The 26,328-nt window shown below is 42.4% G+C and overlaps 1 protein-coding gene across 2 annotated transcripts in view; it reads left to right on the top strand.

The window, feature by feature from the left end:
• The window catches only part of slc2a4rg (SLC2A4 regulator), a 41,397-nt gene extending 15,069 nt beyond the window's left edge, over nucleotides 1–26,328 (top strand). Inside the window, exons 3-9 of one of the 2 annotated variants that reach the window (XM_018756740.2) lie at nucleotides 11,652–11,752; nucleotides 13,303–13,544; nucleotides 16,179–16,279; nucleotides 16,996–17,263; nucleotides 18,663–18,767; nucleotides 19,863–19,984; nucleotides 21,995–26,328. In XM_018756740.2, coding sequence (XP_018612256.2) covers nucleotides 11,652–11,752; nucleotides 13,303–13,544; nucleotides 16,179–16,279; nucleotides 16,996–17,263; nucleotides 18,663–18,767; nucleotides 19,863–19,984; nucleotides 21,995–22,106 — 1,051 coding nt within the window. In that variant the 3' untranslated portion in view covers nucleotides 22,107–26,328. The remainder of the gene's footprint in view (nucleotides 1–11,651; nucleotides 11,753–13,302; nucleotides 13,545–16,178; nucleotides 16,280–16,995; nucleotides 17,264–18,662; nucleotides 18,768–19,862; nucleotides 19,985–21,994) is intronic. The other variant, XM_029248618.1, reaches the window with a different exon arrangement.

Below are 26,328 nucleotides of genomic sequence, written 5' to 3'. Positions count from 1 at the left end.
ACCCTCACCAGTGTTATTGCAAGTGGATGCACTTTGGCACTTGGTTTCTGAGCTGGTACGGAGAGTCTGATGTGTACAACAGAGGAACACAGCCAGTGAAAACAGTCCCAGCTTAGGCCGAGTTCCGCCGCGGCTAGAGGAAGCGGTTCTGTAACTATAGACCGCCAATTGCTCCGGTTCACTTACACGGGACTCCTTAAGAAGCATTTGGGTAATGGGAATCTTTCTTGACTTCAGATTGGTTTTTGCTCATCCCTCAAGACATACAAGCAGTTTTCCGAATGCTGTTTGAAATTACTCTCTTGGAAGTGTATACATTTTCCTCCTTGAAGAAGTGTTTTCTATATTTTATATAGCTGGGTATTTAACTGGAGGAATTAAGCCAGGGACAGCTGGTAGCGTGGTGGTCAGAGCTGTTTCTTTTGGACCCAAAGGTCGCAGGTTCAATTCTCACCTCCAGCTGTAGTACCCTTGACCGAGGTACAAACCCTGAAAAATTGCTCCACTAACATTACCCAGCTATATAAATGGTAAATAATTGTAGGTAGACTAGCATTGTAAGTCGCTTTGGAGAAAAGCATCAGCTAAATGAATAAATGTAAGTTTAATGTCTTCATTTACCCAATCATTCAATATCAATAACTGTTTGTGGAACTGAGGGTTATGGTGTACCAAATCTTATCCCAGAAGCACAGGGTTTGAGACAGGTTACACCTTGGACAGGATGTCATCCCATTGCAGGGTAAGGTTTAGTATCTTGATTAAGAATATTACAGCACAGTCACTCCTGGAGTCTCAGATGCCAATGTGGTATATCCGTAGCAGCCATACTGCCTGTTGCCCACGTTAAAGCACCTACTGTGTGATTATTCATGACCTCTGTACTACTTGTGATCATATTCAAGCACACATTTTGTGGAAAGTAATGGAGTCATGGGACTTCTGCCGAACCACGGTTCCCAACTACAGTCGGCACTGTAGCTTGTTTGGGCTCTGCCCACTTTGGTTCCATTGGCCAGCCTCAGGGAGCCAGTGTGAAGAGCTCGGGCCTGCTGGACAGGAAGCTCGTGTGACGAACGCGATGAGGTCACATTCTGGGAGTCCACCAGCCCACATGGATGATCTGCAAGCTGTCTGTGTCTTTGAGTCTCTGCCTCCGCCTGTGCAAAAATCTGGAATATGAATGGCCACAGTGGGCAGATGCTGCCTGTTTTGTCTCTCTTGCTCTGTTCCTCTTTCCATCTCTGATTTCTGCATCCAGCCCAACTGCACGTACTGACATGAGGGACAAGTAGGATCATATCATATTTAGCTTCCAAGCCTGGAAAATGGACTAATGCTGAAAGGAGTGCAAATGTGTGTAATGGAAAGTGCTGTACATTAGCTGTTTTCACCTCCACAATCGTCAGTATCTTCTTCAGTGTACTAAACTGCTGCAGTGAGCTTTCAAATTGCATTTTATAATCCATTAAGGCATTTAACATGTTACTGATGTTCCTCTCAGTACCTCTACAGTGCTGTCTCCTGCTTCAATCTTCATGGCTGTTGTTCTTTCTGCTTGTGGTCCAGGACTTTTGGATGTAAAAAGTTACTGTTGTTATTTGGATTTATGATCTGATAAATTTGGAGAAGTCTGGGTTATATTTTGAGGCCTACAGACAAATGAAAAGCGGCATGGTCTCTGCTAACAGTGTCGGAATTAGCTTGTTGATGTCACCTGATACTCATCGTTTTGTTACGGTCGGCTCACATCCTCAGATGGCAAAACCACTCCTCAATTATTCATGTGCCTTTTCCAGAGCCCCCAATTTCTGATAGGTTGACAGACTAATGGCTTCTGTAGGTAGAAACCTACTAATGTGTCTATTTTTATGAACTGATATCACAATGAACTTTTCAATCATGCGAAATGTATTTAAATCAAACTGTTTAAATATGTTTATTGACTTTTTTTTTTTTTTTCGGGGGGGAGGCTTGTTAAACCAGAGTAGCTGAGAAACAATACACCTAGCATCGCAAGCATAGGGTGTGCGTGTGCGTGTGTGTGTAAAAAAAAAAAAAAAAATGTATATTTGTGTCTGCATGAGGGGAGGGATTATGGTCAGTTTCAAATGAATGCTGTCACATACCAACTGTGTTTTTATTGGTGAACTTGTCTCCATAGTTACACATTAACCTTGAAGCTTCTGTAGGCTCATTAGAGATGGCTGTTTTTTTGCCCCTGTGTCATCTTTATTTCCTGTTCTGAAGTGGGGTACAATATGGTTTTTCTGTTTATCTAAATTTATTTGCTGGAGTGGGCTTGAAGCAAGAGGTGAAAGCACAGACTAGTGAAAGTTAAAGGCTTCCTTCATCGAGTTTCATTTGAGAGAGCTTGGTTCTGTGGAAGAAACACAATTTATTCTCCTCTTAAGTGGAGCCTGATATACCTTAAATCCCTCCCATCTGATTTTGTCCCAAAATACCACCTTGGCTTTAAGTGGCCATAAAGGATCCAACATTATTTGTAGTTTGACTTAAAGAAATGGCCCTCCCAATCATTGACCATGTGCCTCTTTAGCTATCAAGTGTGTTTTTTTTTTTTTTTTTTTTTTTTTTTCTTGTCCTAAGTATGTTGAACATGATAAATACGTACTTTTTCTAGTATCATAAGCAGGAATCAGCAGAACTTCTCAAGCAGAGAATGTAATCTGGACTGTGGAGGCATATTATGTAATACTGTAGGGGAAGGAGTGGTTGGTTTCTATAATTAGGGGTGGGGGAGGGGTCCACACAGCCTGAGGGTAGGAGGGAAAGAGAAAGAAAGAAAAGGAGAGGTAGATAAAGGAACCCAACACCGCTCTACATGCCTGAAGGGGAAAACCCTTTCTTACTGTTCCACCAGCTGATAACCTGACTCTGTGGTGGCAGGCATCAGATCCCTTACTAAAACACTTTGCAAAGCAGCGCTCGTGTTGCCACAGAGCTGTGCGTTTCAGAAGCCCAGAGGTGCCCATGTGCCAGAAAAGCGAGAGCAGGGATTTATGGGTAGAAGCCGGAATGCGCAGCAGACTTGTTTAAACGTGCCTAGGCAGAAATGCCCACCAATATATAAAAACTCCTCTTCTCCCGCATTCTGGTAAATGCACATGGATGATCATGTATATCAGTGATGAATGAGCAGAAGCTGGTGCCTCAAGCCAAATCCATCCGGAGCTGCAGAAGAAGCAGAAGGTTGCTCCCGCCGTCTGATCACAGGGCAGCTGGCATGAAAATCGTTGTGGAAAGGAGCAAGCCGCATGGTGGAACCAATCAAATGGAAAGGAAGCAAAGAAGGCCATGCACTCCCAAGGCATGGCTGTGTTGGAAGGCTGGGTTCATGCCCACATGGCTGAGCGTCACCCAGTGCGTTTTCTGTCTTATTCATAGCTTGAGTACTGAATTGGAAATGTATATTTCCCTGTAGGTGAAGGACTTCCTGTGAAACACATACAATAGGACAGGGCCTTTTTCCTACCGGGAGGGGTGTTCCGCACTGAAAAATTTGAGCTTGTTGAAAAGAGATCATGCAAAGCCAAGATAAATTAATGGAAATCGTTTTTCTTCAGACCTAAAAACGAAAAGCAGTCCAGCAGTGTCCATTTTCTGTACTTTTTGAGATCGGTCAGTAGAACACATACCAAAAATATTGTTGGCTGAGTTTGAAAACCTGAAAATGTGAAGCTTAATTATTTTGGCACTAGCTTCACAAGTACAATAAAATATGCTGATCTGTGCATTTTTGTTGTGTGATGCCTTTTCCTCTTCTGCCAAGCAGTATGACACAGAGTAGCTTCCTGAAAACACAAGGCGTTTTCTTCAGGTGGAAGTGCCTGAGGATTTAGAAGGTCAGTAGGTCTTTGGGTGTGACTTGGAGGACTTGGGGGGAGGTGTAATTCCTTAGGGTCGACACCAGAGTGGCCGACGTTCCAGATTTTTGCGGATAGCAAAGGGTGCCCTGCTGTGCTACCTTTTAAGAGAACTTTTTTTTCTGAACTACTCCGGTAACCCAGGAGTTAAACTGGATGAAACTGCAAGTATGGATGAAAGTGTTGACCAAGCAATAAAGTAATATTAATAATATGTATGAGCTATTTATGGATTATGTTTGAAGTATAAAGATGTTGGTTTTGAACTTTAAGGTGGTCCCATGTTTGTCTTCGTTTCTACGTTTAGCATGCTCTGTGTGACGGTATGTCAGTAGAATGAGGGCGCTGGCAAGATGCATGCGACAACAGCATGGCAGGTCCGTGCAAATCCGTGCCACACCGGTAACATGACTCCTGTGTTAAATATAGTGATATGTTTCACGACTACTGCCCAACTGTGGGTTTGGGTATGGGCGGGAGGTTTCTCGAAGGTAAACATTACCAGTTCACACTGCCTTCCTTATTGTCCACCCGGAGTAAAACACCACAGCTGCACTGAAGGCTGCAAACCATTCAAATGAGTCTATAGCTATAATATATGGTTTCTGTAAATGCTGCCCTGTTGTGGGAGTGGGAGTAAAATTCTCTGTTTCTGCTCCTTCCTTGATATGATTTGTGGTTAAGACATTGCGCATGGACATGCTGTGTCCACTTTTACTGTGTAATTAAGAGTGAGTGGAAGGGTACAGAACCATGTGCAAGCTGATACAGCTCATTTTCATCTTTTTCCATTACATTTTCCCTGCAGGCTGTCAAATGATATTTAAACAGACATTGACACCAGACCCATATATGCACTGCAGAACGTGTCCATTTTTGCTGGTCTACATTTCATCACCTGGACTCTCAGTGGAATCTAGCTGATGATAGACAGGGAGTAAGATGACCATGTTGAACTGTATGATTCCCAGTACACTGGTAATTAAGCGGCAAATGAATTTTGATATTTTTCTGTATGAATGAGATGAATTATCAGTTTATTGCTCATAAAATCTAGGATTATTGCCATAAAACGGAAGTACTTTTTGATACGTAATGGGGATTTCAAAAGATAAATGGCCTTCGTATGTTCCCATTTAAAAATAATTTCTGTGATGCCTTTGCCTATGCATTTGTTTGAGTTAAACTTGCAATCTAGCTTCTCCCTTAATGGTAATATTCTAACTTTATGTACTAAACACATAGGTTTCAGCCATATCAATTAAAGGCTAATGGAGATCAATAATGAAGTGTGTGTGAGTGGGGGGTGTGTGGGGTTGTCCTGTAGGCATAGTGTTCATACCTTTTGAGGTGGTGGTAAGGAGGAAAGGGAAACAGACGCTGATCCAGCTGGAAAGTGGGCCTTGTTCACTTTTTACAGCCCCCACTTCTCCTTCCTCACTGGCTTTTCCTTCCTAATTTCATCATAGTGTTTCTATGCTACTCAAACACATTTATCATTTAAAAATTAAAAGAGAAATAAATGCTTCTAAGACGTTTATAACTTGTTTCAAGTTAAAGCTTATCCTTCCTGGGATCCCAACCCTGGGATACTTTGTTAAAAACAGTGTATTTTTGTGGATACAGTGGTATCTTGACTGGGTAGCTGTTGTACAGAAAGGCATGGAGACAGGGACCTGCAGTAGGTGAACAGCCTTTCTTATGGTTGGGTGGTTTGCCGCTGCCTTTTTTTACTTTTCATTTTTCCCCTCTTAGGCCCTGCCTCCCTGTGTGTCCCAGTGCTGGTTGGTGGAGCATTCTGTCATGGGAGTCAGCGCAGCGGCCCGAGTTCCCGGCCTGCTGGCTGCTCTCCAGCCAATTGGAGCGAGGACACTTAGTCAACCTATGCCTCCGGAGCCCTATCTTGCACTGCTAGGCTTGTTTACTTAAGCTGGCTATCGGCTGACACTTGCAGCTCCAGCGGGGAAGTCAATGGGGGTGGTTGGAAGTAGGGCCATGCTTTCTTGCAGCAACCTGCAGAACAGTTGCGGGCCCGTTACACTTTACATCCTCCTCCTCCTGTTTACTTAACATGCATAATGTTCACACCAAGCAAGTGGTGTGTAGCTCATAATGGTGCTAAACTTTCATGAAGTTTCCATATCTGTAATTTGCCATCCAGTGTTGGGAGAATTAATCTCTATAGCTGTAAAAGTCTGAGAGCACAGAACAGAAATGTTTGCAGAGCTGTTTATTGAAGAAAATATAGCTGTGAGAGAAAGTTTGTGATTGTTTGGGATTATCTAAAATGTTGCATGCATGGCTCCTAAAATGTGATCTGGTCTTCAACTGAGTCACAGGCAAAAGTCTCATTTAAAAAACACACTCAACGTTTTACATTGCCTTATCTTTATCAAACAAATGGTTTCAACAACCAAGGTTATTGATGGAAATAGTATATGAACCTCACTGATATTGACAGCAGAACTCAATATGCAGTCCAGGCCTGCAATATGGCCTGATCAAAACATGTTTCGGAGGATCTTAGAAGAGGGTAGTTAAAGCTTATAAGACAGCAGAGGGTTGTAAAAATTTTCTGGATTTACGGCTCCTTCAGACCAATCAGGCAGATATTTTACAAATGGAATGGAAGAAATTCAGGATTGATGCCACTCTCCCTAGGAGTGGGCATCCTACAAAGATGAGTGCAAAGGAATGTCATACACTACTCAGACAAGTAACAGAGAACCCTAAGTTGACAATTAAGTATCTGCAGTTGTCTCTTGCACTTCATAATATCTGTGTTCATAAGTTTACCAAAAGAAAAACACCAAACAAGAGTTGTGTTTATAGGAGGTTACCAGAGAGGAAACCACTCTTCTTAATACGGAAGCATTGCTGTCCATATCAAGTTTGCTAAAGACTAATTGGATCCTCTACAGCATGAGTGGATGGATCAATGTTCTGTGGACATATAGGACAAAATTTGAACTTTTTGGTAAATGTAGCCAACATTATGTTCGCAGAAAACTAAATACTGCATACAAACAGCAAAACCTCATCCCAAATGTGAAGCACGGTGGAGGGAGTATAATGGTGTGGCATTGCTTTGCAGTCTGTGGGCCTGGGCAGCTTGTCATTAATCGATGTGGGTCCAATGAACTCCAGCTTGTTTTCAGAAATTCTACAGCAGAATGTCAGGGCATTTGTCTGTGACCTAAAACTCACAGATGTAAAACAAAGAATTTGGGTCATCGAAATGACAATGATCCAAATCAAAGGAATCAGTCAACAGCAGGGTGACTTAAACAGAGGAAATTCAGTGTTTTGGAATTGCCAAGGCCTAGTCTTGACCTCAGTGAAATGCTGTGGTATGAGCTGAAGCAGGCAGTTTCGAGTATGACATCCCAATAATATACATAAACAAAGTTAAGTTATATATATATATGTGTGTGTATACACAGACACACAAGTACTGTGTGTGTGTGTGTGTGTGTGTGTGTGTATATATATATATATATATATATATATATATATATATATATAAAAATATAAATAAATAAAAATACCTCCTAACTACTGTCCAGATCTCATAGCCAGCTACAGGAAGCACTAGTTGAGGTTATGGCCAAGGAGGTACTAGTAGTTGCTAAGTATAAGGGTTCACATACTATTTTTGTCAGTGACCTTGATTGTTTAAGCCATTTGTTCAGTAAATATATGACAATGTAAAATGTTGTGTGCATGTGTTGTTAATAAGACTTTTATTGTTATGACTTCGATCACATAACCTTTTGAGCAATTCATACAGAAATTAAGATCATTCCAAATGGTTTACAAACATTTTCTTACAACTGCACAGGGAAACAGTTCACAACAGGTTTCTACTCTATATAACACTGATTTCCAGCAGAAATGTGTGAATGGCTCCTCTTTCTTGTAATTTGGCCATTGTTTAGCCAAGCAGTGCCAAGGTTGTCTGTTTTTGGATAAAGGTTTCTGTTTGCAGTAGAGGAGTTTCTGCCCCTGTGACAGTGGCCATCTGAAGTGGAAAGTTCCGCCTTCACAAGTGGGATGGAGGGTAAGGGGACCAGGCTCTACTTAGAAACACCCCAATGGAGCCACTTCCCTGGTGGATCTGGCCTACACGGCACCTTGCGCTGGTTCCTGCCTTTCTCTGCAGCCATGTGTATTTCAGTTGTCGAGCGCCCCACTTTCCTATTTTTTTTTCCCCCCCCCTCTTCTTTTGTTTTGTTCACTTTTTACATCGTGTGATTTCCTGCAATCTGGCGAAGCCAAGTCAATCCCTTACTCACATGATTCTGTGTACGTAGAGGGAAGAGAAGCGCAGTTGTGCTTTCAGTGTACAAAGCTCTCCTCTCACTGAAAGCAGTACCTGTCACTTATGGGACACGTTTAATTCTTGCCATACTAACAGTACACATATATCAGCTGTGAACAAAACAAGGTCATTAATACACTGTGTTATATGGGAGGATGAGTACCCCACTGAAGAGCCAGTAAATACTTTGAGATGTTCAACAATGAGCAGTCCACCAGATGAGACAGTATATACACTTAGAGATATTCAAGAATGAGTATTTGCCAAATGACAGTTAATACTGTAAGATGTTGAATGATTTCTCCACTGAATAAGACGGGAAATAAATTATAAGAGATGTAGAATGAATACAGTACTTGACAGACTGAGACTATAAGTACACCAAAAGGGATGTTGAAGAATGAGTTCTCCATTAAATGAGACATAAAGATGTTGACTGTATTTACTGTCTTATATGGTAGCCTACCATATAAGACAGTAAATACACACACACAATGTCTATAACCGCTTTCCTGAGCAGGGTCGCGGCGAGCCGAAGCCTAGGCCAGCAGCGCAGGGCACGGGGCTGGGAGGGGACACACCCAGGGTGGGACGCCAGTTAGCCGCAAGACACCTCAAGCAGGACTCCAACCCCAGACCCACCACACAGGGGGCCCTGGCCAAATTCGCTGCGCCACCACGCCCCACCCCGAAGACAGTAAATACTCTGCTAGAAATTTTGAAGAATGTGAATCCTATCAAATGAGACAGTAAATACTGCATAAGAGATGTAGAGGAGTGAGTACTCCACAAAAGTATTCTCCTGTGTCTTTGGGCACCCACGCACATCTGAGTTCGTTGTGTCATCGTAGGCTCTCGGGAAGTTAAGGGGGTTGCAAAGCCTCACTGTCAGAAGAAATGGGGGAGTGGTATCTTGCACTGATCTAGAAAGGGAGCTGATGGACTTGGAGGGTAAAAAATGAAGCTGAAGGCTCTGTGAGCTGACTAACAGCAATTCCACACTATCAATTCCAATTATTCTGTCACCCTTTTGATAGTGGAGTGTTTTTAACTTTTACTTGATTTATGGTGCGGTCCTGGAAGTCAGGCTCCACTGCAAACTGTTTTCCTTAGAATTTCAACGGACTGATGAATAAGAACCTATGCGATAAAGCTGTACTAGATATGGGGCGTTCTGCTTTTGGTCTTAAGCTGTTTGTCTCCATAACAGTGCTGGTTACGGGTACAGAACTTCCTGTCAGTTGCCGTGTCGACAGCTCAGTGGCAAGAGACATTCAAGCTAACAGCTACGTTTCGCATGCTGTGGCTAGTGCACAGGGCATGTATCCCTGTTCCTCTTCATCACTATTGTCCATTTGGACCCCCTGCCCTTCCACCAGCACCCACGAGTAACCGCGGCGCTTCCTGTGGGACGTTTCCACCCTCACGACGCTATCACGGGAGTGCAGTGGGCTTCGTGAGTCGCGTTTCTCCACAAATGCAAAGAAAAGGCTCTGTTTTTAACGGGGGGGGGGGGGGGGAAAGACATGCATTGCGAGGAACGCAGCAAGAGCACGACCGTCTCTGCTTTCTTTCTCGCCTGCCTTAAAAAGAGCATTCTTGCTTCGTATTTTATTTATTCGCTTTGCTCCGTCTGCTATTAAACCCGTCCGTGTTTTGTGTGATATTTGGAAGTTGACCCAAAAATTTAAAAAAAAAAAAAAAAAAAAAAAAAAAAAAGTTTTGGCACGGCCTGAACTTTTTGCTGAGCTCTGCCAAGTTCTCGGCTTGGCTTGCTGCATGGCCCAAACCAGTTTGCTCTGGTTGTGTAGTGGAGCAGGCTGGGGGTGGGGATGGATGAGCTCCAGCAAGTCTCTCTTAAAGGGACAGCGCTCTGTCATTGCGCGCTTGCTCTCCCTCCTGGATCCCTGCCACTGCCCACAGGGGGCGAGGTGCTCACACGGCCGTTGCATTTTGAGGAAAACACCGCAGGGCATTGCTTTATTACATTTGTTGTGAACCCAAACCTTGTTTTGTCGCCGGATGGTTCCCTTCACTTTCAGCTCTCGGCCATTTTTGTGCCCCTACTCCAGCATGAAACCACATTTGGACTGGACAGGGGAAAAAGAAAGAGGGGAAAAGGAAATTGGGCATTGGCTTTAGGAAAGTTTTTTCCTTCTTTAAAAAAAAAAGTCATCTCTCTCTTAGTGGGAATTTTATGTTATGTAATGCAACAGAGCATCGCCCCTAGTTTTTTAGAATAATGATTCCTTTTCATTCGAACGTTCTAAAACCTTGCCACCGTCTTCTGATGTGTTCTGCTGTGGAAGCCCGTGTGTGCGCACGCGCTTTGCCCACTGACCTTTCCCCTCGAATGCCAACGTCTCCGTGTGTGTGCAGTGTCCAGGCAGGCCTGTATAAATAGAGGGCTGGCGTGCTGGTCGGAGGGAGGTTAAACCAACACGCAGAATGGCCCCTTCACGTCCCACCGGGGCCTGTGCAGTTTCATATCCCAGTCCAGGGCCACACCTCCTGTCTCTTGGCTCTCACCCCCTCACTCTCTCACACGCTGTCTGTCTTTCCATTGCTTTCTCATTCTTTCTGTCCTTCACACTGTCTCACTCTCTTTGTGTTGCTTGTCTTTTCTCTCTCTCTCTCTCTCTCTCTCTCTCTCCCCCCCTCCCTCTATTTTTACTGTCTCTCTCTGACAGTCCAGCCCCCAAGGCACAACGTACATTGTGCTACACTATCAGAAGCACAATCAACGCCCATTTGCAGCTTGCTTTGAAAGCAGTGGAGGCAAACACACTTATTCTCCCATGAATAAACTGCATCCATGCAGAAGGCCTGCCCTGGTGCATCACAGCCACGTTTTTTGCACATAAAAACTGAAGTAGTAAGATACGGACAGAGGGAGGAAAGCTGTTTTTATAAAGCACAACAAAAGAAATATGCACTGGGGACTTGCAACACTATTTATTATTGTACTGTAATTTTCCATTACTGGCAACAAACAACAAAAAAGACCTATTGTACATCCATCTTTTTTATCAGTCAGCTCTGGTTTTTCTGAGCATTTATTAATCTGGCATCCTTGGCTGGTCAGTGTCTCCGGAGCGTTAGGGAGGCTGAATTCACTACGTATATCCCACACAACCTTGGTCATGGCAAAAAAAGGAAGTTGGACAGATCTTTAAAAACCTGGTTTTGGCAGGGAGTAGTTTCACCTGTTTGTTAGTCCAGTGAGTCAAATCGCTGCGTTGCCGTGCTCTCCACGGTGAAGTGTGCCATCCTTCCATCACCTTTCCTGTCTTTTTGAACTGCCAGTAGATGTGACTGAAGAGTGGGTTCTTCTGTCTTCTTCTGGGCCTCGAAGCCTAGTGGTCATCATGGTGACTCTGAGGGTGACGTCTGCTGCCTCTTCTTGCTGTATCTCACTTGGGCCCCCTCTGTCTGTGTTACAGGAAGCCATCGGGTCACGCTGACAAGGAGGTGATGGCTGCTACGGTGCTGACATCTTTGTCCACCAGCCCCCTGGTTCTCAACCCCCAATCTGGGCCACCAGGTATCCCACACTCTCCCAGACTCCCCCCAAGGCTTTATCAAAACAGCAAATACAGAAAGAATAAACATTACTGCTCAAAGTATGTGAACTCCTAATCTCGCTCTGTAAATGTATTATGAAATTATGTCACTGGTGTAATGAAATGTTTAAAACCTCTTTCCTTTTCTCAAGAATGAAGAAAGTGATTAAATCCACATATTATACATGTTGTTTTGAACAGTAAATAAAGCAATACAACAAAAATAGGCAAAAAAGGATTGCGTGCGCTCAAAAAGAAATAAACCCTGAAGGGCATAGAAAATTGCCAGAGTTAAAAGAACCAAACATTAATTCCATGGCCAAATGTTGCGGCTCATTCCTGAATAAAGGTAATCGTTATATTTATGTTACATTACTTCATTTAGCAGACAGAATCAAATTAATTAAACTTATTATTAGATGTACAGGGTAACAAACTGTCAGAATCCAAGTAGAGCTCAGAATGGGAGTTCCAAGTGCTTATCAACCTGGAGATGGTTATAAAACCAAAGCAGAGCAGTTTGGTATTCATCAGTCTCTGAAGGACAAGTGTGGAAACTGTGTGTACGTTTATTTCTGTATTTCTGTCATGTTAATGTTTGTTCTGTCCGAGGCACATTCATTGTAAAAGAAATGAACTTTTACAGGAAATGAGCTAAACCAGCTTTCTGGACTGTCTTCTGTAGATGAAATATGTTTTACTTCATTGTCAGTGAAGATAAATTTTTGGGGAAAAAAAACTGATCTGTGATCTGGTGACATCTCGATAAAAGAATGTTTTCTCCTTCTGAAGGACACATAAGCTATGCCTGGGTTAATGAAGGGTTTGCTTGGGCTAATGGAAATACACGTTTAACTCGCGTCTATTAATCTTATTTTATACATTTGAAATGCACAATTCATTTGGTATTAACAAGATTTGCCAGGAGTTTAACATCACTTAGTTTCCACCAATGAGTGGCTGTTTTACGATTTACTTGGAAATAAACTTAACTAAATTTTTTAACCCCCGTTGAGAAATATATATTTATTCTTTTTTAAAATACTCACTCAATATTGGTAGGTGATTGTCAGATTTAGGGATATTTGTGGTCTGGAGACTACCCTGGAAACACAGGGTGCAACGCTAAGCATGGTACACCTTGAACAGGACACCAGTCCATAACATGGTAACCAGACACATACACACCACTAACACAAACTATGGGATATTTGAAGCTAAACATGTGTTTAATAACAATTATTATTGTCAGATATTATTTTCATTTGAATTTGTGGGTGGATTTGTTTTTACTGTTGATAAAGTTTGTTCTGGCAAAGGAGATTTCATGTTTGCTTTAGTAGATCTCTGAAATGTTCTTGTTATGAGAGATAAAATATTTTATGATCTTCATCATTTTTTTCACTCCTTTGTAAAATAGAGTTGAGCAGCAGCCGAGGGTCGTGAAGTCCATAGGTTGATCCTGAATCCCAGGTTCACAAGTTCTGGCAACATTGCTGAAGACTGACCCAAACCTGTTATTCTCATCTAGCTGCAGTTCCAGAGCCTGCCAGCAGGGGATGGAAGGAGTGCCTCTCAGCCAGTTACAGCAGCTCCACCAGTGGCAACTGGAGCTGGGATGCCAGTGACCAGTCTGTGCCCTCCACACCATCACCGCCGCTCTCCAATGACGTCAACAAGGGCTTCCTGCTCTCTTCTCAGGGGGATGACAACACAGAGGAGACGGAGACCACGCACTTCTTGTTCGAGGACCCCATCCCCAGGAAACGCAAGGTGCCTTGGGTTGGATTTACATTCACATAAAATTGGGAAGATACATTTGGGTTGGATATGGCATTATCCGGTGCTTTGGGTCTATGTGTGGAACCTAATGTTGGATCTCTGCACTGGAAGTGTAAAGTAGTTTCGGATTGAATGTACTACATTATGTACGTTTACAGTTACATTTACTAGGTTATTAGTGATCTTTGGTGTTGATTTGATATGAGAGAATTGGGATTACGGAGGACTGTATCGCTGGGTGTCATTCATGATGGTATGATTGATTTTTTCCTGCCATGTATTTAATAAGTTGTTCTTATCTGTCGAAGGAACAGAGTGGGGTGATGTAAGTTTTAATTAATATACTATATAGTGCTAACTGCAAAGCGGAGAGAACACTGCCGGGGTCAGATGCAGGCAGGTAGGGGGCCGATGGTCTTCTGGGTGTGGAACGTGACCAGGGTTTTCTGCCCCTTGGCAACATGAAGCTGCGTAGATCAGCAAACTGAAGACCACAGCCTCGTTTAAAGCATTTGGGGCCCAGCTTAACCAGCAGGGCCTGAGCACGATTACCCAGCATGACTGAGTGTTTCTGGCTCTGCCTGGCGCCCAGGGCAGCAGCCCGTATTCCCGCAGTCGCAGAGCATGATGGAGTGTCTTCGGAAATCAAGGCTTTTTTTTTTATCACCTTGTCTGAGTAATTTTGGAAACAGTCCAGCATGAAAATGTGGTTTCAATATGAAGAAGCAAATGCTGCCCTTCGCTACACCCCCCATTAATCTCTGATCGGATGAGGTGGAAAACGAGAATGGGTCTGACAGGGAATTTTCAGGTAGAAGTAACAGTAAAATAGGAGTAAAATATGAGTAAGTCCATCCACTTCATTTGAGAGCCTAGTTACTGTAGGAAGACAACAATCTGGACTTTGTGCAACCACTGCTGATTGCAACACCAACAGACAATTTACATAGTTTTTTGTAAGGATGAATAACATTCCAGGGTTTGTTGATGGTGTACACATTTGTCTGAGGTAACATTAAAATTCATTACTAAGCTTTATTTTTACACCCTGATGACTGAAGTCGCTATAGTGGGCAATAGCATTTACCCATCTTATTTTTTGTTTTTAAGGATTTGTTTTCACTGCTTTTTTATGGTTTGTTTGATAAAAGCATTTTTAATTTTTTATTCAGTGCTGCTGTGGTTTTTTCATATTAGTTTATACAAAACACACAACTTCATATTTATTATTGGAGTGGGTGTGATGTTTAAATCTTAAATTGCCATAGGGGATAACTTTTTAAAACCCTGCCCTTCTGTTCATAAGCTGACCTACTAGCATTCATTCTACAGCAAAAGCCCTGGTGGTAGTTTTCATGCTCTTCATTCTGTGTATATGTCACTTTTTACTAGTTGTAAAAATAAAGAAATGTGACAGATTTTATAATTTACTGTGATGTAAGCAGTTATGTGGTGTGCTTAGTGGTCTGTGTGAAGTGCTGTTAAAGTTAGAAATAACTTTCTGTGCCGTCCTCCGGTATAAGAAGGGTTAACTTAAACAAGATAAACCTGTTATGTTAGGTGTTTTTGTCTCTCTGCTTGCCTGAAGTTGCTGAAAACCAATGTGAATACGCCCACCTTCTTCATTAAAGATGGACCAGCGGGCCCAGGCTTGCAGTTGCAAATGGTGCCAAAATTAGATAGGCTTTTTATGGAGTAAATATCCAATCACCGACTATTTTCATGCAACACTTTAAACGGGCCTTTGAAAGGGGGGGGAAAAAAAAAAAAACAGGGGCAGAGAGCAACGAGCAGTAACTGGAAAGCGGTCAGGTTGAGTCCAAGAGTTGTTATCTGCCTGTAAATTGCTTGGTGCATTCTCTCCAGCGTGAGCTCTGCGCCAGGGCCGTGTAGCTGCCGGCACACCGGGGCGGTTACAAGGTCCCTGCCAGAGAGGCTGTTTGCTCTAGGATCACCGCAAACGGCACCGGTGGATGCAATCTAGGCCAGACTAGTGCAATGTTTTCTTTTGTGGGACCTTTTGCCTTGCTCAATTTTCTCAGGCTAGCTTTTTGGAAAAGGGCGGTGTCCCCCCAAACAGCAGCCCTCTTGCCTCTGGTATTTCTTTGAGCTGTCTGTAGACAAAGCAGGGGAGAGATGGTGCTGGTGGCATCTCTCACTGTGTGGCAACATCTAGCTCTGCTTGTTCCTGTACTGAGCCAGCAGTTAATGATTAATCAGTCGATAGGCCTGAATAAACATACCCAACTAAACACACGGACAAAAAGCACCGAACCTGCATGTCCCTTGCCAGCGCCGAAACCTTTACCTTCTCCTCAGATGAAATGCTACAATAGTGCTATCTGCGTGTACCTGCATATTTAGTTTTGGAATTCCATCAGCCTTGTTTATCTGTATTCACTCCTTCCTTGTGTTCAACACCTCTTTGTCTGAAAGAATTCCATGCAGCCTCTTCATTTGGTATTTTTTTTTGCATAAGGGTTGACATTCTGTGAGTATTTAAGGGACCTTACTATATAAAGGTGTGGTTTGCAACTCAGCTAGGTACTGAGGCCTTGGCACAAGTTCAGCTGCAGTGCGAGAGCCAATAAGTGCCGCGTAAGACTTCTGAACTTTTCTTTGCAGAATTCCATGAAGGTTATGTTTAAATGCTTGTGGAAGAACTGTGAAAAGGTCCTCAGCACTTCCTCAGGGATCCAGAGACACATCCGCACTGTCCACCTGGGGTAGGTTGCGCTCTGCCACAGACTCTATTTTCAGGGTGTTTGTGTAACGCCAGTTTTTTTTTTTTTTCCCCCCTCCCCCCTCCAGTCTTCTGGTTTGCTATTCACATACAGTATGATTAGTATTATTATTAGGAATTTACTAAATTGGGAATGGGTGAGAAACACTGACAACGGAAAGCACTCCAACTATCTGAGCTGTGTATTTTTATCCAATCCTTTGCTGCTCTTTTAATACTAGCTGTCTGTATGGAAAAAGAACTCGAGTATCCATGCCCCCTGCTGGCCAATATGGGCTATGTCCAAAGGCAGTTTTTTTTTTTTTTTCTTTTTTGCTTTTTAACCCCCCCCCCCCCCAGCAGTAGTCCACACATAAATTTACATGGTGGTAGTTTCCCAGTAAGTTTTGTCCTTTGGAGGAGGTATATCATAAATGCTTTAAAGAACCTGCTGTAGCAGACATCCAGTAGGACAGCAGTCTGTTTTCTTTAAGAACAATTTGAACATAGAACTCATGAGTTGTAGTGTTTGCTTCTTCAAGACAGCGGAGAATAATGCAGAAAAACAGGTCTTTTTTAACATTACCCTTGGATGTAGGCAATGAGCAGTGAGGACAACACTGCTTCTTGACTCTTTTCAGCCGCTGTTACTCATGCGCATTGAAGGGTTCCTCCACCAAGCTTTGTGTCTCCTTGCTCTCTTGCCTTGGTGTGTGGCAGGCGGAATGGCGACTCAGACTACAGCGACGGCGAAGAGGACTTCTACTACTCGGAGATCGAGGTGAACATGGACACACTGTCGGAGGGGCTGTCCAGCCTCACGCCCACCTCGCCCACCACGGCCACATCGCCGCCCGTCTTCCCCGCTCCCGAGCCGGCCCACTCGGAGCCGGCCCACATCACTCAGCGGGGGCCGCTGTGCCCCACCCCACTCAGCCAGTCTGCGCCCTCCACTCTCTGCCACATTCGCACTGACCACGCCTACCAGGTAACAGCCCACTGCTCTCAGGTTCTGCTTCACTCCCAGCATTCTCAGTGTTGCCTTTTCTTGTGTCTCTGCATTTCCTGTCGAAGGAATTCGTTCTTCACTTTCACTTTCTGGTTCTGTGTACTCGAATCTTAAGGTTTTTTTACTGAATTAATAAAGAAAAGAGCATGACTTCTCTTTTGCACTAACTTTTTCAGCCTAGCTAACAGATTGAGCTAGGTACATAGCTTCCGGCACACATAAGCTTTTATTCTTATAGCACAATGATCCACGTTATTTTAATGTTTTTAATTAACATGGAAACATACCTTGAGTTGCAGTATATGAAGGGACTCTACTACTGCAAAGTTGTAAACGTGCGAATTTGATCTTTTGACATCCCGTGATAATCGGGTACATATTTTGATACCAGGGGGTTTCCAGTGACAGTTCAGGTGGACCTCCCCCTTGTTTCCCTGCTGAGGGCTTTAATGTTTGATTTTTTTTAATTGGATGCGTTGCATCATTCAGATAATGTTACTCTAAACGGTGCCAGAATAATTTTTTTATTATTATTATTATTATTATTATTATTATTATTATTATTATAACTGTTGATCTCTGTAGCCAACTGTTGCATTCTTGAATTTTTCAGCTGTTAAGTGATTCATTAATCAAAAATAAGTTCAGTACTGATCTGTTCTGTTTTGCTTCAAGGCAGGTAAAAATAACTGGAACGTTGTATTGACACCCCGTCAACAATTTTCTGAGACCAAGAAAAATTTGATCGGACATAACTGAAGAAGCATATTGAGTGCTTGAGCCAAACATTTAGAGTTGTCAGGTCTGAAATATTTGACCTGTTCGATAGCAATAACAGGAAATTTAAAGCTCACCTTTAACAAAAAGCAGCACACACAGGGGGTTTAAACCCAGGTCAGGGTTGAAAACCCTGTTCTTTAGTAATTTGTGGTTACTAATCAGTTGCCATCATAGGACAAAGTAGGTCAGTGTGCTTACTGATCTGAGTAAAGAACCCGAAACACTTCTGTTTTTCAAACACCATTTTATGATGATTTCATCCAGTTGTGATTTGTGGTACCGTTTGCTTTTCGCTTAACTCTCAGTGGTTTGTTTTTGTTAAATTTTTCTTTTAAAGAAATGACACATCTGACTTCTTGAGGGGCTATTCTTCTTAAGTGATGCGGTTCATGTTCTCTGGGGCGTGTTTCTATAGCAACTTACCCACCGAAGGTGTCATTGGCCTTTGTTTCCCTACATTGTGTGGGTGTGTGTTCACATGCATGTCTTACCCTGGTCTCAGAAGGAGAGTGACTGCGGCGCTGTTTCTGGCCAAAGGGGGGCGCACTTGCGCATGTGGTCTCGGCACACTCACACTGGCCTGCACTGTGTTTTTCAGGCAACTGCTCCTGTGAGCGTTCCTGTGCCTTCCAAGTTCGTACAGAGCGAGAGTGGGATCAGTATTTCCTGGCAGTCCCCACCGGTGCTATTTAACAGGTTACCGGTGAGCTAGCTGAGCTTCATTCTTCTCCCTCCTTGTTGTAGAATGGCGTTTCAGGTCGGTCCGACCTCTAGTGCCTTCGCCACTTCGCATGTATTTTTCTTAATAAAACAGTCCCTCTGTTCAGTTAAATTTAGTCAGTTGTATCTTATTTACTCATTCATAAATTAAGTGGTTGCTTACTTACAGGGTGATGGTTTTATACTAAGCTACTTACCATTGCTTGTTCATTTATAGAGCAGAGTAATTTTTACAGGAGCAATTTTTGGGCAAGAACCTTGATCGAGGGTTTTCAGCAGGAGATCAGATTTGAGGTAGATCTAACTCTGCACTACCTGCTGCCGAATATGGTGCATACACAATGTGAAAAGTTCCACCAAAGCATAAGGAGGCCTGAGCAAAGGATTTTAAAATTTATTTTATGTCTAAATCCTCTGTGAAGCTCCAAACTCAAAGTCTTTACCAGTGCATCTACACATTTCTCTCCCTGATATTTGTTATCAGTATTGTTAAACACACTTACATCTATGCATAAAGCAAAAGACCTTTAGATTCTGACACTTTTTTTTTTTTTTAACCTTTTACCCCCAGCCTTAACTTTTGAGCTGGCAAATAATGTGTCAAAAGCAGCACCTGCTCTGTGTAGAAGCCCTAGGCATGGAGTGGAGAGGAGGCGAGGCTGCTGTCACTCCAGCAACATGTCAGACCCTCTAGATGCCTGAAAAACATTGTGCTTGCTGGCACTCTCGCATCACTTCCTGTTTCCTGTCTTTCCAGCACCCTTGCTAAAAAAAAGTATTGTCATGCTGCGTGACGTTCTGTTTTCTCCAGCTCAGCTGTGCTTCAGGTGTGGAGCAGAAATTTAGTTGAGCAGTTTTCTTCCATTTTATTTCTTGACCCAGAGTGGTGCTCTTTTTTGTGGCTATAATTAAGGAAACTTTCGAGCAGTTAGAACAGGGCAAAGTGTACCTGCTTATCTCCTTGCCTTCGTGTTTGCTTATGTTCTGCACTGATCTGCTGTCTCCAGTTTCAGAGATCAGTTTAAGTGCATAGTGACAGTCAGCACATTGATTACGTTCACCGTTTTCCCCCATGCAGGGCCCTGCAGCTCAGATCCGGACTGTCAGCATTGGGGAGAAGCGACAGCCTCTCCAGCATACTACTGTCACAAAGAGCCACCCCCCAGCTGTCCTCGCCTCCAAGGCCACCACAGGAACCAGGTACAAGTGTCGCTTCCTAGAGGGATGTCTGCCGTGAATGTGTGTGGGCACGACACAGTGAGCCGAGTCCCCGCATAGAAAACGGAATCCGTTTCTTACCCTAGGCTGACAGGTATAAGAGGTCAGGTTAGAATTTTTTCTCATCTTACGAATATCTAACTAAAGAATTTTCAAAGATGCAAACATTTCCAAGATGATTTAGTTTTAATTTCTTCTTTCCGCCATTAGATGGTAGTAAAATGCACCCGGGGGGTGGGGGAGGAGGAGGAATGATGAGTAAAGGGGGGTGGAGGGAGGAACAGTTCTGCTAAGCCATGCAGGAGTGATTTCATCCAGTGAATTTTTTATTAATATATCTACATCCAAGACTTTTACAGAATTTTTCTATCAAATAAGTGGAGGAATGTGTCTATTGTTACTCTTTTTTGATGGTCAAGTTTAAGTAACTAGATGCTGACAAACATTTAATAAATGAATTTGGCCCATTCTCATCACCAGTAAAATACAGACAGGATAAATACTTTTTCCAACTCCTCCTCTACTGCCTGAAGCACAACATACTGAAAAGTAGATGGTGATTGTTGCTTTTTTTTTTTTTTTTTTTTTTTTTTGGGGATCTTCAGTCATTTTAAAGTAGAAGACTTTGATGTTACTTCATGTTAATAAAAAATAGAACTGGCATCCAGTCTATGTTGCTTCTTGTCTCACCCCTTGACCTTCAAGGTTAGAGGAACACTAAGAATTCGAAAACCCTGAATTAAATGAGCTGTTTATGAAAGTAGAATAAAACCTTACAGTGAATTTTAAACTCATTACAACGTGAGCTGTCCAGCAGAGCCTAACCTGAATAAATGGAGAGATTAAGCTGTATAATTATGCTTTATTGATTGTGATGTAGTGGTTCGAATTAGCTTGAACAATTCCACGTTCCAAACAGACTTCCAGTTCCACTTGTGTTCCTAAGTTCGCTACTGCTATTATGTAACGTAAATGTTTATGTGTATATATACAGGTATGCGCCACTTTACGACGTTTCAGGGAGCGACAGACCGCATATACGACGGTGTTCCCATAAAATAATGGACTGAAAAATTCCTATCAAAGAGCGACATTGTAGCCGTCGTATGGGTCGTAATGCGATGCATCGCTCATACGTTTTAAACGTGTTTTGTAAACAAACCAACTGTGCTGCCAGACATATGAAAGTATAGCACATACGATTTATGTATAGTACATAATGATAATAAACAATTCTGTTACTGGTTTATGTATTTATTGTACAGTAGTTTTTATTTTAGAGTATACTCTTTCTACTTAAAGTTTCGTAATGTAAGACGGTACTGTACACTCCATGGCGTTCGCTTAATGACGAAGTCGCACTGCGACTGGTTTCACAGAACATAACCCCATCCTTAATTGGCGCATACCTGTATATATAGAAAAATTATTACTAGGAAGATGTTTAGGAATCGTCAATATTAGGATAAAGCCTTATGCAGCTACTCGTGTGATGAACATTGCTGCATATGGTGAAAAAAACAAACTAACTGTACTTAAGAATCACACGTCTTCTATATCTCTTTCTCCTGATGTAGTGCACACATTGTATTTTCTATGAGATGTACGTCGCTTTGGAGAAAAGCATCTGCTAAATGAATAAATGTAAATGTACGTTGAGGTACAAATGCACAGTACTGAAGGTGCTTACTTTGAGCTTCTACAGTAAAAATTACCTTGCCATATCAATAACTAAATTCGTTTAAATATCTTAGTACACAAATCTAACATTGTAAGTCACTTCAGAGAAGAGCATCAACTAAAGTGATAAAAGACTAAAAAGAAGAAGCATAAATCAACTGCAGCAAAAGTTGTCTTCAGTGCTTGTCTCTGAGCAAACCCATTGACTATGTGGGAGATGCCTGAGTTTGAAAGCCTCACGGGGCTAACCTGCGCAAGCTGAAAGTTCACCACTTTACTGAGGCCTGGCTCTGTGGGGGGGTCCTTCTACAGGAAGCCACGCGGAGAGGCCAAGAAATGCCGGAAGGTGTATGGCATGGAGAAGAAGGACTTGTGGTGCACAGCCTGCCGCTGGAAGAAGGCCTGTCAGCGCTTCACGGACTGAGCCCCGCTTCGACGCATAGGCACTTCCTGAGCGACCCCTGACCTCTGACCCCACGATGCCATGGGCAGACACAGGCACCTTTCTTCGTGACAAAACTCCAGGGACTCGCCCCTTTGTGTGCCGTACAATAAGGGGGCCGTGCAATGGCCCTCTGGCAAAAGAAGTGTACTGGAGGCTTACACTTAAGAAAAATGAAAAAACAAGATAAAAATACACAAAAGTAAAAATTGGACAAAAAATGGTATGTTTGCTTGGGGCAGCATTGTTTTATGTGGGTTGATACTTTATTGGGAATGTACTTGCAAAACAAAAACACCTGATTCAGTTGATTAGTCTGCTCATTTTGTATTTTTCGATTTTTTTTTTTTTTTTTTTTCTCTTCCCCCCCCTCCCTATGTTTTCGGTGGAAGACATTACTGGTCGAAGATTTCAGATAAGCTCTTTGTGGACTCAGTTTTTAGCAAGTCCTTCTATCCTGGTCAAAAGATTAAGCTATATTTGTCACTGAACTGTCAGTGTTTCTTTTTTTATATCTTTAGACTGACCCCTTGAACGTCTTCTAAAATCGGAGGGTCATTTCAGCATTTGATTTATCTCTCTCCATTTAAAGCTGTTGGTATGTGCGCTCAGCTGTCTTATTCAGATTTTCAGTGCCGCAGTAGCCAGAGGATGACTCAATAAGCTAGAGTGCTTCTTGACTGCCACAATTAAACGGCAAAAATTGTTGCAGCCAGTAGTCACCCATGACCCTCCTGTGAAGCGAACAGCACAGACAACGCAGAAGAGCTTGTTGTTGCATTGTGTAGCCAAGTGTTTAGTGTGACACCTGCATCTTTGCTGGCATCAAGGGCAGCGTTTTATGGTACATGCACTGTATGCTTCTGAGTATATCTGACGAGCTGATTGTCCAGTGTGGCTGTTGTTGCTCTGAATGGGTAAATCCATCTGAAATCAAAACTGTGTAGCCCCCTCAGCAGCATTATGCTGATGAATATGTTTTATATGAATATATATGTTGCACAAAAGTTTTACTACAAACTGACAAAACTTCACTTGGCTTTTAAATGCCAAGCACTGTAATTTGAACATTCCACCAGTGCAGAAACACTGTAAATCTCTAAAAGCTCGTAACAAACTATCTAGTTTTTACAAAATGATTTTCAGTCCCAAGAAAACAAATCCCCAGCATTGTGAAACTACTGGTCTTGTTGCTAAGTTGGAGCTGGAGGAGATGCGCTGAGGGAATCATGGGTGAAAACAAAATGAAGACGCAATAACAGAACAGCTATTTTTTGTAATCCCAGTATGTTCACCTCTGTTAATTTGGTTCGTTGCTCAATTTTCGCTTCTGTAGGCCTTGAGCGAAGTGCCACGTCTGTGTTCGGGTTCTAGTGTGAGATTAAGGGCACTTGGACAACCAACAGTTCACCAGGGCAGTGTCGCTGCTCCATGTCTACACCCAGTGTGTGACTTGAGCACACGCTTCCCAGTGAATTTAACAGTGAAGCATGTAGACAGGTTATTAGGGAGACTAGAGATGTGCACACTGATCACCAGCTATGGTTCTCTTTCAGTCTCTTTTAGCGTGAAATACTGTGTACCAACAGTTTTAAATGCCAGAGATGGAATCTCTAAGTCTGTTCTTTGCTTTTTTGTTTTTCCAGGTAAGTGCCCTTTTAGCACCCAGATTTAGTTCATTTCCTGAACTGCTTTGTAAAGAATTGCTATTACAATCGTCACTCAGCTGCACTTCTACCAAAGGAGAACAATCAGAACCTTTTCATTCGCTTTAAACCTGAATTGCAGTGAATATTTTACATTCCGCCCAGGAATATAAGAATTAAGCTCTTACCTGGAAGCTGAACTCGGATGTTTAAACTTTTGCTTTTTTTTGGGAAGCAAATAATGCATTTAGAGCAACGCTTTCAACTCTCTCTGCTCAAGGATAAATGCATTCTCGACTTTTTTGTACCACCAAATAAAGTTCAGCTCTGAGACCCCAAAACTATTTTACATAAAATTATATATTTCTTCTTTTCTATACCTCTATCTAGAGTTGCACCTTTTTGTATTTTACATTGATTTCTACATATTATTGCAAGTCAGTTTTTTAAATCTGCAGTGTATCTACAGAAGTAGGTTTTTATCTGTACACACCTGCAGGTTGTCGATACCTTTGACAGTTAAGATGATGCTGCGTAGAATTAAAAAAAACAACAAAAAAAAAAAAAAACAAAAATGAAATCTTAGCATTTCATTAAAATTTAACTTTGAAATACTTCGGTAAATTGTTTCGTTCAGATGTAAAGCCAAGTAATAGACTGCTGTATTTTTGATAATCTGGTATTTTTGTAACAATATGCAGACGCAGTATTATGATTGTACATGGCTCTCTTTTCTTGCAAGTGTTACTGTAGGATGTTTTAAACCTATGTTTATGGGGTTATTTCTTTGTCCTTGTAGAATTGCTGTCAGAATGGAGATTTATCTTTTGTAGAGTACTGGGATGCCATCATTTTCTGACTGGAATTGGAAACTATTGTTTGTGGTACCATTAAAGGGTCTATCCCTTCCTCCCCAGAGGCACTGTAACACACATTTATATGGCTAAAAAACTATTTTTAGAGTATATAGCTTTTTAAAAATCTATGCATTATTTTCAAAGGGATTATTTGCTTCCCATAAACATTACTTGGACTGATATTTGACTCAGAACAGCTTGACGGTGTAAAAATGTGGAAATCCCAGTCAGCTGTTTTATCTTTGCCTCTTGATGTACTTTTTTTTTTTTTTCGTAACTCACGTTTGTTCTGGGGTCATCTGTAGTCGCAGCTTCTCATATGGATTAACCGTTGTTTTATAACTCAGTTATTCACTTGTACTTATTCACAATATTACACATTGCAATTTGTAGAACTGTATTGCTGCCTCTCCTGTCTCCCCCGGAGTAGCAGCTCTGGTGGCTGTGATGGTGCTGATGGGAACATTCCATACTGCCCCCTCGCCCCCCACTCCACTTCCAACTGGACCGAGACTGCCGGTCCCTTTCATGTGAACCCAGACCATGTGCCCCCAAGCTCCGTCTCCTTCTCAACACTGGACCGATGCCGTGTCTCTCTGATGGCCGTCTGAGACAGTTATCAGACCCAATGACCTCCAGCGATGCCTCTGCGGTCCATCTTTTGCCTGGCACAGGGTAGGATGTGGCTAGGCGGTCCTGGTGCTGTTTCCGCCCCCGCACTAGGCTGCTGTCCAGCAGCTGGGGAGGGGGGGCGGGCCTTGTGCGCAGCTCCCATGCGGCTGGTGAGGTCTCTGCTCTCAGGCCACAGCACTTGCTCTCATCCAGTTTAAAAAAGCGTGTTAGTGTCAAATCGTTGTCGGAAACTTCACCAAGTGCCAATGGGAAGAGCAAAAAAGTATCTAATTGAATTGCACTAACTTGTACTGCACAAAGACATTTTGTATGTGGAGTTTTTATATACAGCATTTGAAATTTGAAAGAAAATTAGCTTTGGTCGTCACTGCCTTTTTCAGAGCTGGGTTCAGGACCGTAGTATTTCTTGATGGGGTCTCGTGCTGTAAGCTGTTAGGGCAGTAAACTGGGTTAGAATGAATGCTGTTTAATATAGAGAATTTGTTTATGTAGGATGCTAGATGTAATACATGGTGTTGGTGAGTAAAAGGTTAAATGCCACCAGAACTGTGCTTTCTTTAGTAGGCATAACTTCTTTCAACAGTTCCCGTGTCTTAAGGAATATTGTTTCTCCCTTTTAAGAGGTTTTGAGGAGTGTTGTAGTGTTGCATAACATTTTGGATCTTTTCCTGTTTGATTGACAGCAGCCCAGCCCCACTTCACAAAACGAGAGAGTGTAGTGTTGCCGGTCTTCGGCCTTATTTTTGCACTAAACTTGCTTTTCAGGGCTCGGTCTTAATACAGATTAGATATTGAAACCATCAGAATAGTCAAAAATCAAAGTGAGCTACATTAGTATTTCTTGTAACACTTTCAGCATGTGGAGTTTGCGGGAAATACTTAGGGGAAGGGCAAACTGGTTCATGTGAAGATCCATCCTGAAGAAAGGATTTGGTGTATAGATAACTCTGCACTCAATGTAGAGGCAGTGACGATTCACTATTGAAATATATTTTTGAGGTTTTCGTTTAGATGTATAAGGTAAAGAAAATGATACTTTTTGTCATGTTTTTTTTTTTTTTTTTTTTT

This window comes from Scleropages formosus, chromosome 2 (genome assembly GCF_900964775.1).
Source record: "Scleropages formosus chromosome 2, fSclFor1.1, whole genome shotgun sequence".
NCBI classification, from domain to species: Eukaryota; Metazoa; Chordata; class Actinopteri; order Osteoglossiformes; family Osteoglossidae; genus Scleropages; species Scleropages formosus.
This window is presented reverse-complemented; position numbering and strand designations above follow the sequence as displayed.